Source organism: Falco cherrug, chromosome 2 (assembly GCF_023634085.1).
Source record: "Falco cherrug isolate bFalChe1 chromosome 2, bFalChe1.pri, whole genome shotgun sequence".
NCBI classification, from domain to species: domain Eukaryota; kingdom Metazoa; phylum Chordata; class Aves; order Falconiformes; family Falconidae; genus Falco; species Falco cherrug.
This window is the reverse complement of record NC_073698.1, coordinates 77,923,953-77,939,334: the sequence shown is the minus strand read 5'-3', so window position 1 is coordinate 77,939,334 and position 15,382 is coordinate 77,923,953. Positions and strand designations below refer to the sequence as shown.

The 15,382-nt window shown below is 42.5% G+C and overlaps 1 protein-coding gene across 6 annotated transcripts in view; it reads left to right on the top strand.

The window, feature by feature from the left end:
• Positions 1-15,382, top strand: part of ERG (ETS transcription factor ERG) — a 109,831-nt gene that overhangs the window by 67,538 nt on the left and 26,911 nt on the right. For all 6 annotated transcript variants that reach the window (XM_055702490.1, XM_055702488.1, XM_005438527.4 and 3 more), the window contains exon 2: positions 8,302-8,519. In XM_055702490.1, the coding sequence (XP_055558465.1) occupies positions 8,302-8,519 (218 nt within the window). The remainder of the gene's footprint in view (positions 1-8,301; positions 8,520-15,382) is intronic.

Below are 15,382 nucleotides of genomic sequence, written 5' to 3'. Positions count from 1 at the left end.
GTGTTTTATTAACTGTACTAGTGTGTGATTATTTTAGTGTGTGAGATGCAGGGTACTCCCAAATATGCTGTGGAGCTTGGCATAAGGGAGATATGTTTTCTAAATCAAGACCCATTTTTAATCATTCTTATCAAGGTATCCCCATCTGCAATAGTGGAACATGATTTTTTCTTATTTTATGAAGTACTTGGAGACCTGGAGTTGAATACCTGATGCTACAAATGTTACCCTATGATGAAAGGAGGTGTCAAAACCAGCTTGGGCAAAAATAAGGTTTGCTGACATTTCAGGAATGACAGTTGATATATTATAAATTATGATAAAGCACCACAGTCTACATTTGAGCTTATACTGTTTCAGAATTTGTTCATTAAGACACAAAACGTTAAACCTTTGGACTTAGCCATGAGGCTTCCGTTCACGTTACCAGTCCTGGTGAAGCCAGGAGAATGACTTACACAAAAAGGGCTGCAGGATCAGTCCTTAAACATCTGCTGTTGTTTCCCAGAAATGAATTTAGCCTGCAATTTCATAACATCATCTTGATGGATGCTTGGTTATTCCTTTTTTCAAGTGGCATTGTGGCAGTTGCTCTGCTTCCAAACGTCCTTCATATTTTTCTCAGCAAGAGGTGAAGATACCAGATAAGTGGCAGCACTGAGCCTATGTTTGGATTAACATGGGCTATCCAAGTGCTTTTTTGCAAATAGGTGGAGGATGTTAGCTGAGCTGGCAATAAGATTCTTATGGGTGGAGGTGAGGACAACATCTGTCTTTCCTATCTTGTACTTGCCAAAGCTTTTTGTTGTTCCTGAACTCTCTCATGAATATAATATGTGGATTTTTGTCTGATCTAATGAATCCAAGACTCAGAGATTTAGAAGGAAAACATATTCCAGATGTGTGCTGCAATTCCTGACTCAGGTGACTGCATTTTAAGTAGTAACCTTTTCCAGTATGTTCCACACACCATATTGAATATCTTGTGAAATCGCTTCTTTTGCAAATGGTCAGAAGAGAGTTGTAAGAGCATCATGATTAATAAGTTATAGCGAGGATAAAACATAAATCATTTGTCTTTAGTTTCACCGATTATTGCTGGATGCAATGAATCCAAGGCTCAAAGACTTGGCTTTAAAGCAGGACTGCAAATTTAGGCTAGAAGCTCTTGAAGCAGTTCAACCACAGCTTGCTTTATCGTGCAGTGATGCCTGTTGCAGACATGAGAGGAGTTTCAGACTGGAAGACTGCCCACTGCTCTGCAAGGTTCTGGTGTCCAGCCTTGCGTGTGCTCTCTGTTCCAGTGTGGAAATGACATTCCTGGCCTGTTTGAAATTAGGCTTTCACTCCAGATAAACAACTTCCTAAAGCATCAGAAGGTACAGTCTGAGGAAGAACAGAAAGAAGAGTAGCAAGTGAGAAGAGTGACTTGGTAAATTTTGTAATTTTGTAATTGTAATTTGTAATTGTGTAATTTGATTACACACAATTTCAATAACCAATGTTTTCAAGTATATAAGGGATAGCGAGTGCAAAAAAGCATGGAAACAATAGAGCTAATTGCATGGTCTTAATCAGAGCAATCTTCTCTCAGAAAATGCAGGTCCTCTCCAAATGTAACTGTTTATTAGAATGTTTTAACATCTGCAAAACACACGCCAGTGAGTTACATTTGATCCTTTTAATAAACATTTTGGTGAAAGTTTTCATATAACAGCTTTTTGTCTAATTTAAAATGCAAATAAGTCCCAATATATCAGAATTCTTTGTAGAATGGAGAATTAATTTTTCTGACCAACTGTAGACATCCGACAAGTGATAGGAAACAGCCTATGTCTGAATGGATTGTGGCTGTATGGAGGTGTAAGCTTGTGCTTATGTATGTATAATCATGTAATCAGATTAAAGAAGTAAAAGTTGTTTACATTAATGGGGAGTAATATCATAAAACTGGTGTCAAAAAAGAGATTATATAAATGCAATGACACATGGCAATGCTAATTAAAAGTTCTTCAGTCCCTCATAGTCCAGGGTAACAGGTCCTCTTTGGAATGTAGGAGTGCTGACTTGACAAGTAATAAATGCATTTTACTGTCTGCAGCATCCCTCAATGTATAACGAGGATTCTTGCTGTATTTGTGTCTCCTCATGTGTCCTTCTCTTTATGTGCAGTTCTCACCTAGTGTCCTACTGGTTTGTGGGCAATGTTCTTCATCATACTAGAGTGCTGTTGCCTGCTAGGATTTTGGCAGTTCTGGCCAGTAAGTTATTGACTTTCAGAATTATTGATGCACTTTTTTTGAGCAGTGAATCACTTGATAGACTTTGGATAGCCAATGGGGATAAAAAAGATCTACTAAACCTTTTCTGTAACGGATTAAGCAATAAACCATTGAAATATTTGAAAAAAACCCAAAAAGAACAGAGCTGAATATTTTGAGATACACATATATACACATACTTACAATGAGTGTACTACTGGGAGACATGATTCATTTAGATTGTTGTACAAATGAATGGAAGTAGTGTCATGTCTAAAATGGGAGCTGGGTTGGTGACATGGAGAGACAGTGCACAAATATATGTCACACACAAGCCAGAATGTTCCCTAATCAGAATTAACTTGAGAAAAAGCATCGCCAGGTTAGAATGGCCTCCAAAGTCTTTTAAAATCCTGCTGCAGTATTTTTCCCCAATAACTCTCAACACAAGCAAATTATGCTAGATAACTGCATACTTTATTGTCTCCATTAATTATTTCTTAAGTTTGAGCAAGCTTTAGGAAAAGTCTTTGTCCTTAGTTCCTGACATTGCATATAAAGGACAGGTCAGCTTGCATATACTTCTTATGATGGGAACTACTTCAATCACATTTCCTGTAACTTCATGCTTCTAGGCCAAGTAATCTTGCATTTGATTAAGTAAACACCTTTGTCCTAATGACTTTATGCCTACTTTAAAGGCGTTGCTGTACCTATTGTTCTACAAATTTGTCAGTATGATATTCTTTTTTTCTTTAACTTATCAGTGAAGTCAAAACCAAATAGAAAAGTAATTTTGTTCTTTTATCATTAGTATGGAAAGTCCAAGTGAGAAGCCAGGTTTTCCATAACAAGCGATTAAAAAACAACAACAAAAAAACCTTAATGAAGGAACAGATTTTTATGTTTTGCTGGTGATGTCATGGAATTCAGTAGGTGGAGAAAGGAAGATGAAATAAAGAAAATCTGTGTTCAATATTGACCTCAGATAATATTTCCAACAGCTCTACTTCACAGACTTGCATGAAATACCTCTCCCACCTGCCACTGTAAGCTGTATGTGTTGCTTTCTTTGTATTATGTTACCCCAGACACTAGTTACTGGAAATGAGAGGCTTCAGTTCTGACATGTCACGAGAATATGCTATTGTCATGTGAAAGCCAGGAAGATGACCCATCCACTACTAAAATTATTACCATAAAGGTACAAAACTTGGCAAGATTGAAAGGAGCTTTATAATGCAGCTATTTAATAACATTTATTAATGTTTACCTTGCTTTATCCAACTTACTGACTGATGTTGCCAGACTGCTCCAGAAACAACATTAATATGGATGAGAAAAAAAGATTAACATGTAAATGAGTAATGAAGAGTATTTCCTAGAAATAGAACTGGCATCCATGTGTAAAAAAACCTTGCCAAATATTGTCAGAATTAATAGTTTTGTCTACATTTATATGTGGCCTGACCATGAGGCTATTCTTCCTCACAGTGAATGCTGACAATTTTTATGTTACATTTGGTCCACGAGCTTGCATTTAGAATTATAGCAGAAAGTACATTTTTAAGTCCCTGAGTTTAAGAAACATCCATACTGTTTACTGTCAACTGTTCAGTATAGTAGTTCACTGGTAGAACTGCCTTTTCACAGCTTATGTAGGGTTAAGGTTTGAAGGCTTTAATTAGTAAAGAGAAATCGGGGAAAGTCAAGATGAAATGATGCGTGCAAGGAGCAGCTGAAGGACATTTTCTATCTGGTTTTGGGGATGCCAAATTATGCCAGTTATCAGACATTCCTGCATAGCTGAGAAATGCTTCATATTTCTTGATGCTATTTCTGTGCTTTTGCACAGTATGAGTTTCACATGAGGTTATATCAGGTTGTATGAGCTCTGATTGTTCAGCATCACTGTGTCTTGCAAGGTCAATGGATTCAGAAAGCCTGGGCTGGAAATCCTCAACTTCAAAGATTACTGAGAGGAAGAAAGGCAGCCATTGCCAACCCTGGACACACAGCTCCCACCTGTGTGTTACAGAAAACTTTTCCCTGTGCATCAGGATATGCAAGGACCATACAGGTATATCACCTGTAGCAGTCGCTGGTAAATTGATATCGATGATCCTGGCTGCATTTGAATGAGAGGACAGTCAGTATGACTGCCTGAGTCCTGGCTGACAGGAGTAGCAGAACAGATGCTAAACATAGTTTCTATGTTTCCCACGCTGAAGCCTCAATCTCACTTATGTGTGAGAAGAGAGAAAAGATGATTAAAGAGGAAGTAAGGCTACTTCTAGTTTAGACCATGCTCCTTAGTTATGCTGACTCCTCAAAATTATGCAAAAGATTAGATGGCCAGTTCAGCTTTTGTAATGTGCTCAAGGGAGCGGTGATACATGTCCTACTGTCCTTCAAGGCAGGCCAGCACAAAGATCAGTGAGAACTCAGAGGAAAATATCAGAGATATGCACTGTCATAGGGTACACATTAATAAACCTTCCACATAAGGACCAACCCAAGAGCATGTAAAGTTGGCAGAAACTCAGTTATTCCTGCAGAGCCTTTACAGACCTGTCAGCATGCAATAGCTGATAACTAGCGGGATGGAGTACAGATGAGTGTTTGCTGTTAAACCAGAACAAAAGGCTAGCTAGCAAATTGAGCTTTCTTTGTTGGTGAATAACTCGGCATTTTTTCCTGCAATGTGAAGTCTGAGTCTGTCTCTTGGGTTCATTTATGTTTGTCTTGGTTTTGCCATAGTCTTTTCGATATTCACACAACCCCTATTAATTTGGCTCATATTTCCAGCATTTGCTGTACTCCTCAGGAAGTTAAAATGCGTTTAATTTCCCTCTTTGTGCAGCATAATTTCCTTCTTTATGCATCCATAGCACAAGCAATATTTACTCTCATTAGTAACGCAAATAAATAGAAAACCCATATTTGTTTTTGTTTTCATTTATACTTACACTAAGTATTCATGTATTAACTTACATTAGGTGGAGTCAAGCTTAATAGGAATTAGAACAGATTTGCTTTGTTTCACTTGTGTGGTGGAGGATGTGAAATATAGCCATTATAATAATGTTTGATGCCTGTTTTGAAAAGGTCTATTTGTAAATGTTTTAGAGAGTAAACCAATATTCTGCCTATTGTATTTGCAGTTTCACATCTGCTTTCTCCTGTATAATTAACACTTTCATGTATTTACTGGAGCTAGCTCATCCAAAATTAACACTTCATTACATGTTTTTGTGGCTCATGTATTAGCTCTACAGTGGGGCAGAAAAGAGGGAACTGTGGTAAATAGTCTCAAGCATGGGATGCATTGTGATCACCTGGCCATGCCGTGTGTCTGTGTGTGTATATATACATATATATGTATATTTAAAAGGAAAACTCTCATGGACTGCTGAGAAAGAACTTTTTATTTTCCTTCCGGTGTAACATTTTCTTTCTTCTTGTGATATGATCCCTGCTACTTTACTATCCAAGCACATCAAGTCTCCCTGCTGTCTCTCAGCGCAGTGTAGCCAGGGAGCAGTCTTTGGGGAACAAGGGACCAGCAGCCATCTCCCCCCGCCCCTCCTTGAAAAGCAAGAGCTGCTTGCAGGCTTTCCCAGAAATAGCTCATTGGAAAAGCTTCAGACCACCAACAGCAGCAGTTTTTAGCAGGCCAGAGACCCACAGGAGTCTGAGAGGCATGGCAAAAGGAGGGGTGTTATTCTGGCATCCCTTTTGTCTCATGGAAGTGTGTGAGAGCACACCCCCAGAGAGCCAAGAGGCAGCAGTTCCATAACTGGGTGCAGGCTGGTGGAAGAGTGTGCAAAGCAGGGGTGCTGACTGGGAAGTTAATATTAATGGTGGTAGCCTGGTGGTGACCTTTGCATTCAAATGGTATCTAAAAATCAGTAATGAAATGGTGCAGATCACTGTCTGAATTTTGCATCCTGGCCTGTGGTGGGAAGAGTTACTGTTTGTGATTCAGTCATGAGTCTTGTGGCATTTGGAGGGCTGCTTGAGATCCCATTCCCTAAGTCCAGAGATTAAAGGGTGATCTCAATTTTCATGAGAAGTAATAAGAAGAAAATTATGTTCCTGCCCTTGCGGTTGCAAAAGAAACCTATGAATATTAACAGAGTGCACCCTGAGGGTTTACAAACCAGGCGAATAAAAAGAATGATAAATATATGCCCCCTTAAAACGAACAAATACAACCGCTGATTTTTAGGGCAGCGTGTGACTGCTGGAGCTTGTGCAAAGCTGTCTTCCAGCAGCTGGGGAAGGCAGGAGCCTGCAGGCAGCCACCGGCTTCCCAGCATCGGAGGACTTCCACGGCTCTGCCTCTTTTCTCTCTCCCCTCTCCATCGCGTCCTCCCCTGCTGACAGGGCCACGTGTTTTTATTGTCCCCCATCGGCCGGCCGTCAGCGGCAGGGCTGGCAGCAGCGGGCCCACCCACGCTGCCGGGGTGCGGTCACACGCGGAGCACCCTGCCCCGACCTCGCTGGGGCTCCCCTCCGGCCTGGGCTCCCCTCCGGCCTGGGCTCCCCTCCGGCCTGGGCTCCCCTCCGGCCTGGGCTCCCCTCCCGCCTGGGCTCCCCTCCGGCCTGGGCTCCCCTCCCGCCCCGCCCCCGGCCCCGCGCCTGCAGCCGCCGCCGGCAGGCCGCCCCCGCGCTGCTGCACGGCCGGCCTGCTCCGCGGCCGGGGGCTGGGTGCTGGGGGCTGGGGCTGGGTGCTGGGTGCTGGGTGCTGGGGCTTGCTCCCCTGCCGCCGGCAGGGGCCACATGGGGGAAAGGGAGGTGCCGGCCTGCACCCCTGCGCCGCTTCGCCTCGGGGCAGAGCCGTAGCGCCAGGGCGGGAGGAGAGAGTCGCGCTTTGGGTTACTGTCCGTTTACACCCTTATGCCCCACATTCCCCCTAAGTAGCCCCTGGAGAGTGGGGCTCTCCTTGGAAAGCTGCTTTTGGAGGGGTAGCCCCTGAGCCTGTGCAGTGCTGGGGGCCAGCGGGAGGGTGGGAGCCCAGACCAGTTCCCATGGCCGAGGACCCTTGGCTCAGGCAGGATGGGTCCCTCCAGCAGCATCAGCCCCTCCTGCAGCTTCCTGATGGGCCTGGTGGGCACGCTGCCTTCCCGAGCCAGGCCGGTGCATTTCCCTGCTTCCACGGCTCGGCTCCAGATAATGTGGGGAAGGAATTGGTGCCAAAGTGAATGCATGGCCATGGAGAGAAAGGGTGGCCTTTGCTCCCTCTGGCACCTGTCCAGTCTTCAGCCAGCCACAATGGCATCCACCCCGCCACTGTAGGGCCTCGTGATCCCTGCCACCCTCAAGGGCCATAACCACAGTGCTGCCACGGTGTGGGACGGTGGCCAGGGAAGCCCTTCCTGCAGCCAGAGTGGGATGCCCAGCCAGGCAGCCTGCCAGGAAGGGTTGCCATGAGAGACAGGGAGGCAGCTAGTGGGCATGGTGTCCTCTCAGGGCTGGTGTCAGGCACCTTTGCTGGAGCTGGCAGCAGATGCTGGCAGAAAGAGCAGGGTCCCTGGATTGGAGGTTGAGCCCAGCTGTCTCAGCTCCCTGTCCAGAAGGGACTTGGCCTGTGTCCCAGAGGAAGGAAGAGGAGCTCCCAGTGAGTCAGCAAGGCCTGGCTTTCAGTCGCTCTTTGCAGGGGCAGTTAAAACAGCGATGGCAGCTTGCTTACGCCCCCAGCAGATCTAGCCCTCTGCATCCCTACCTGGAATGCCGGAGGCCCAAGCTTTGCTGCCTGTCCTGTTCCCTCCTTCCTCCCAGCTCCTGGCCTCTATTCCTAGTGTTTGGTAACGTGTTTGTGCATCTTCTCAGCCACTGGTGGGAGTGAGTCCTCAGTTCCACTGACAGCAGTGGTGTGCCTAAAAAGTAATAAAAAAGTAATAATTTAAAATAAAAAGTAATCATTTAAGCAAGTGACTAGCTTCTTGTGAGATGGACAAGCCCTTTTTATCTTGGGGGACATTGTAATATCTTCTCTGAAACATGGTCACGCTGACTCCTCTTCTCTGGTTTGCAGGAAGCGTTATCAGTGGTGAGTGAAGACCAGTCCTTGTTCGAGTGTGCCTACGGATCACCCCACCTTGCGAAGACAGAGATGACGGCCTCCTCTTCCAGTGAATATGGGCAGACATCAAAGATGAGTCCGCGTGTTCCCCAGCAAGACTGGTTATCACAGCCCCCAGCCAGAGTCACCATCAAGATGGAGTGTAACCCAAACCAGGTTAATGGGTCAAGGTAATAAGGCCAGTGTTGTGGCTCAAGTACGTTTTTTCTTGTGATGGGTATAGCTCAGTTGTCTAAATCTGTGAATCTAACACCATTTTAGATGCCCCAAGATATCCCACCTGGCCACCAGCTCCCGTCCCAGAAGCCTACAGATCTCCAGTACATTGTGGGTCATGCCTACCAGCCCTTTTCCTGTAACCAGGCGTTACAGAGGGCCTTAGATGGTGCTACAGGCACACTCTTCTCATGAGCTTGCGCAATAACTTTCTGTGTTTCCTTGACTGTGGAATTTTGGATGTGAACTTGCATTGCACATTGGGTGAAAGAGCATTTATTAAAGGTAGCAAAACATGAGTTTGCTGTAGTTTGGGGCAGCACCATTGATTCATTTAAGGGTGTGGTGTATGTGATCTAACACTTGATGGCAGTTGTCAAAATACAGTGATTTGGCATTTAGAGCCTTTGCTTTAAATACAACCAGAGAAGCATAGGAAGTCAATCCTTCTAATGGCAGAGGGAGTGAACTATTGATGTTTACTTTTATATTTATTGTAAACATAGTGCCAAAAAGCATAACGATGGACTTGGATTTAAGAAGAGCTCACAGTGAAGAAACAGCATATATATGGAGACAAGCAGGAGAGTAGAAAGGAACAGGAAAAGAAATTACTGAGCTCAGTGGGCAGTAGCCACAGCATGTCAGGGCATTAAATGTTTTCTTGGGACTTTTTTTATGAATGTTGCTATGAAGGAGAATGTTTGATATCTGAAAGAGTAATGCAGTGAATTCATGGATATTGACTTGTAGCTCTCCCAAGCATAGGAGCACTCTATCAGATTTCTTCCATCTGAAAAAGCACAGTGGAGATACTTTTGTTTTCAAGGAAACTATCCAAACAAGTGCTTTCCTGTTTAAAACGTCTGACTGTCAAAACAGTTTTCCTTTGGTGTTGTTGAAGGGCAGAGGTCCAGAGAGTTGGTTGCTCACAGTTGTTGGTGATGTACCAGTGAAGACTGTGCTTCACATCTCACTGTCATAAACACCTGCCTACTAATCTCATACCCCAGGATCAGTTGTTTAGAAAAACCTCAGCCATAGACGCTGTCGTTAGTGTTCACACTTGCTGTGCTAATGTGATGAGCATCACAAGGAGAGCAAAGTGGCTTGACAGCTTACCACACCTACACTTTTCACTGGTAGGGATGGAAATTGTGCTGAAGTCAAATCAGAATTCCCAGTGAATAGTCAAAGATTTGAGATACATAGAAATAATTGGTGAACTGAAGTTACAAAGAATTAGGGAAAGTCTTCTCATAAACACACTTATTCAGAACTTATTTCACAATCAGTTTCAGTGAGGGTCTTTTTCTTTTTCTTTTTTTTTTTGTGTGCTAAGCAAATGCACAGATATAATCACAATTGGAATTTTGATACAAAACCAGTTTCACCTGCTTCCTAAAATTACCTGTAAGTATTTGTGCTGGTGTTTCTGTAAGAGAACCAATCACAGTTTTTCTCAGTGTAAATTCCATAAAGTGCATTAGAGTAGATAATTAGTGTTAATTGTTACAGAGATTAATGGTAATAATTTGTACTGTTACACGCAACTAAAGTCAGTCATAAACAGACTACTACTTTGACATACACGCATATCTTAAGGAATGAATCTAGATGATACAGATCCATTTGAAATTGTTGGTCAATAACATTTTTTAAAATAATCAAGCCAGAATCCTGAATTTTCTGACTTGGATTCCTGAAATATGTAACTAGCCTGAATATTAGAGCTCGGTTTGTGAATTACAAGTATTTGGCTGTCACTGTGATGGTTTAAGGAACAAGCTATAGGCAGTAATACTGTCTTTTATTAGCTGAAACCTTGTCCTCTCTAATCCTTGTTAGCAACCCTGTTAAGGATTATCCTCTGATGTAGGAGGTCAGTACCCTTACAAAGACCAAAATGTGCGCCCATAGTCTGATCAGCTAAATTGGGTCTCCAAGCAAACCTGTATAGCCTGGGGGTGAGAGCACAGTGTAGAAAATGTGCTGTCACACCCCAGCATGCCCCAAGCCAGCAGAGATGGGTAGGAGCCGTGGGGAACACAGACATCTCCAGGCACTAAAGCACCTGGCTCCTGCAGGGGCTGCCTTGGTCCAGAGAGGGCCAGGCATCCTGAGGCACCCCTGCTACCGCAGGGTGCCTGGGCAGGCAGGCAAGCCCTGCCTTGCTATCCAGAGGGTCCCAAAAGTGTCGTTGTGGATGGATGTGTGTTTGGGGTGCGCAGCTGGGAGATGCCCTATGCTCAGTGCATTTGCTTCTCTCCCAGGGTCTGTGCCATCATTGGATAAAAACAGAAGTGACCCAGAGAGCAGGGAACCACAGTGCACCAGAACAGTGTCCCAGCTGCAGGGTTGGAGTTAGGCTCCCCATCTCTTTACTGAACCTGTAGTTCATGTGTTGCTGCCTGCCTGGACTTCAGCAGGCAGGACAGGGCAGACTCGTGTCCAGCATATTTTACAGCCTGGTGGCTGGGGGCATGCACTCAGGTTGGGGGGAGGGCGGGCTTGCCACCCATACCTCCCCCAATCTAAGGTACCTTCACCGTGTATGTGTGAACTCAAAATAGTTTCCAGGCACAGATAAGCATTCAGAAGCCCTGAATTAAACAGGCTATTTGGAAATATCTTTATAATGCCTATCATTTCCCCTTCCTTTATGTTATTTTCTATTAGTGTGTGCATGCATTGAATCACTTAGGGTGATATTCTGGCTACCTGAGGTAAAGGAACAGGAACTGGCAGGTGTTTTAGGCTGCCTGAGTTGCCCTTTGTGGAGAGATTTATATGCCTTTCTTTCAGAGGCATCCTGGTCTCCACACTACCTGCATAAAATGGTTGGGTATATTGTCTGTACTGTTACTAGCAGAGCAGGCATCTACTTTTGCAAGGCTGTATAATCTGAGAATCGTGGAATTTTCCTTGAATCAGTCTTTTTTGATTAGTCATGAGGCATAATTTTGATTCATACTTTTCCAGCAGAACTGTTAATTGTGACATGACACAAGGCATCTGGAACACCAGTGACACACTTTTGCACCATCTTGACCACCTTTGCCACTGTTACAGAAGTAAGGGGCTGAAAAGAAGTATTTTTGTATGCCTCTTCTCTAAAAAAATGGCATTAGGTCTACCTACGCTATCATTTAGACTTGGAGTTTAGTGAAAATCAGCTGAGCAGCAGATGAAAACCAAGTTCTTCGTTTTTCTCTGGACAGCATCACTCAGAGGTCCTTAATGTGGCCATCATTAGAAAATTAACAGCTCAGCAATGGCCATTCTTTCCCAATATGAACCAGCATGTGAGCTGGCACACAAGCTACACTCCTAGAAAAGGCTGTACAAGTTACTGCTCTGAACTGCAAAATGTTTTTTATCAGAACACTGGTTTTCTAAAGGGCATATTCTGGCTGAAAATATAATGGGAAGGAATTTAATTCTTTCTGTATTGAATTAAAAATAACCTGCAGCATTGGAAGCAGGGTTTCGTTTATTAATCTTGGATTTGACAACCTCCCCTATTGACAGAGAAATACAGAGCTGCTAACTGGAGAAAACAAGGAAAATTCATACTTCACTACAATTCCTAAGACATGACATGATAAAAAATAAAATAAAATAAAATTTAAAAATCACTCACAGACTACCAAAAAAATAAATTAACAGAACAAAAAAGAAAATCATGCACATATTGCATGTTTATACTTAACACAAAAATTAAAAAAAAAAAGTTATTAAAATACACTGTTTATTTCATCAGAGAACCATTATTTTGTAAGGCCTAACACATGCCTGAAAAAGTAGATCTTAATGTTACACTTTTAATGGAGAACATTGCCAAGTAACAAATATAAATATGTTGTGGCATTTCTAGAACTCACATACATGTGTGTTATTGGACTTTGGGAATTAGAATACTTCCTAGTATGAGATGTTCCTGCCAGCTATAGAAAAAAATGTGTATCACTCAAGCCTTGCATACAAAAAAATTACTTATCAATATTAAATTATTCCTAAATAACCATACTAAATATTCTGATGTGGTACTGATAAGTACTGTCAATATGGAAGTCACTACAAGTAAGTGCAATATATGCATCTCCTACAAATCTGAAAACGGATTTTTCCTTCCTCAAGTCCTCCCTTTGCCATTTGTATATTGGTGTTTCCTGACAGACTATCTGCTGTTCATCACATGCATAATATCAGCCACACTTTACACACTCAGATTAGCAGTACCCTGCCATTCTGTAGCTTACTTGGCATTTTCTTTTCTGCAGAAGCCTTCCCCACCCTGCTCATTTGCAGTCCATAAATTTATTTCCTTAAATGAAATGATCAGTTCTTAAAAATGCTTCATGTGTTAAAAATTAACACATGCAGTAACTAGAGAGCTTAGAGATGCTTTTCCTTCTTAGTAAAACCGTACCTGCTCTGTTTACACCCATTTAAAATCTGGGTTGTCCCAAAGGAGTCTAAAATACCACAGCCACATGGCAGAACTGCAGAAGTACTACCCCTAGGATCTCCAAAATATCCTCTGCAATCTTTTTCCTATGTGGGAGCCTGGGTCTGAATAATATGGTGTAAAGAAGAGGATGCAAAACAGGGTGCCAAATCTCACAAAGTGGTAACCAGAGAATAGTTAGCATCACAATTTTTTTTGCTGTCCAACTCTTCTTTCTCACTGTGTTAGGCTGCTTCCTGGCCATATATTCTGTCATCTGGAAGGGGGTATAAAATTTCAGGAGCGTACTGAACCCCTTACACATCAACGATTAAGTACCCAGTCAAAGCAGAAATGTACTCACTCTGCTAAGACTTTCCCCAGATATACTTTGGCTGTAATTGCCCTACGTTAAATCTCAAAGCGTAACAGTTTCAGAACTGGCATTCCTGAAGAAATAACATTAGAATGAAATTAAAGGGTTATTTTCAGTGTGCTGCAGAGGGATTAGCTGCACAGTTTTCTTTAACAATAACAGTATTTTTAAAGCTAAACCAAACTGCACAGCACCAGAAAATATAGCCTCAGGGCCTAACTTAAATTAAATAAAGCAAGAAAAGTTTAAATTAAATCTGTCATTTACCTTGCTGTTGTTGTATATATAATGCAGATTGTCACAGGTGGTATCAAATTGAGTTTCTTAAATCCATTATGTTAGTACAGCCATTATATTTCTTCCAGGTACATAAATCTAATCAGACCTTTTGTGCCACCATATAGTCAGACAATTCACCTGTTTCCGGCTATATATTGCTTTTGAGTCAGACCAAAAGATTCACCCTGTTATAGTAAAGCACTACGATATAAATCCGGAGATTGCATATGTCACACTGTTACTTACTTTCTGTTTATCGTACTTTATATATTTTATCAAATTAAGTATGAGCAATTCTATTACAATGAATGAATGCAATTCATGTTATGCATTTAGGGTGAAATTCATTCCTGTGAAAATGCTCTCATGAGGCCCCAGGTACTGCTTAAACAACATTTAAATCCATGGATTGCTCAGTGTTCTCTGAATACACTCACCCATGGGACTCCACAGTGCCCATGGGTGGGACTATACAAAGTTAGCTTGGAAGAGCTACATTTACTGGTAGGAAATCAATCTTTTTAAGGGAGGCTGAAGTGGAACACAGAGTCTTATTCAGGCCACAGATAAATTTCACTTGCCGTGAACAGTGTGATGATTTCATTTGAGGAAGCATTTTGAAAATTAGCTACAGTGAAAGCACAGCAGAAGGTTTCCAACATCAGCTTGGCTGTTATAGAAATTTTAAAGAAATGCCAGAAATAATTAGTTATCATTAAGATTTAATCATGTGCAAAATGTTGATTTAAGTGCTACCAATTGTTGCTTGAAGAACATTTGAGAATGAAATTATAACTTAATGCATCCTTTGTGCTGGCTCTTTTGGGAAACACCGCTTTTCTTTGCATGTTACTGTTCTAAATTTTCATCAAAGAGCCTCTGTACTAGCTGGGTTGAGTGCATCTGACACACATAAAGACTTTCCAGAGTCCAGAGTGACCTTAAGTTTTGGGTTTTTTTCTTTTCCCCTTGATGTGAAGTCTATTAAATGGTAGCTATCTTGTGCTATACAAACGAGCAAATTGGAATGGGTAGTACCATTAAGGTACCTTGTGCAATCTAACTATGTGCCAGCTGATGTGCCCAGCCACTAAAGAGGGTGCTTTCATCCATATGGAGCTCTTATTGACACCATGACAGAACCATCCTGCTCCCAGGATCCAGGCTTATGTGCTTTAAGCTAGATCAGGCACCTCTGCATTGTGCTTCAGTCTCTGGCATGATACTGGTGGATCTAGTTAGAGCATTTGCACCCCTTGTGTGTGTGTGATGTGGAGAAACAGGATTGATCTGACATCATTTGTTTTTCAAGGGCATGGCTTTTTCCATCCCTGGAGCACAACTCCATGGCTGAGGCTCAGTGCCATCCCTCCACATCTGGTGGTGTACCACCAGCATGCAGCCTTGGTATTCTTGGTAAGCCTCAGCTCAGACTAAACAACAAGCGTGGTCCAAAACCCACTGCAGTCAATGGGCTCTCCTCTGTCTCCAAAGGGCTTGAGTCAGCCACTATGTCAGTCCACAGCAAAGCTGGGAGCTCTCTCTTAAGAGGATGACTTTCCTAACGCACTCATTGGAGCTGCCTATATAAAGTAACATTAATCTTGTGTAAAAAGACGTGGTGTTAGTTATTTCAGACTGATAATCTTTTTTCCCACTGACTGGGTGGTTGGTGGAGTGACTGCCTACCAAACTGCAAAAAACGCAGATTC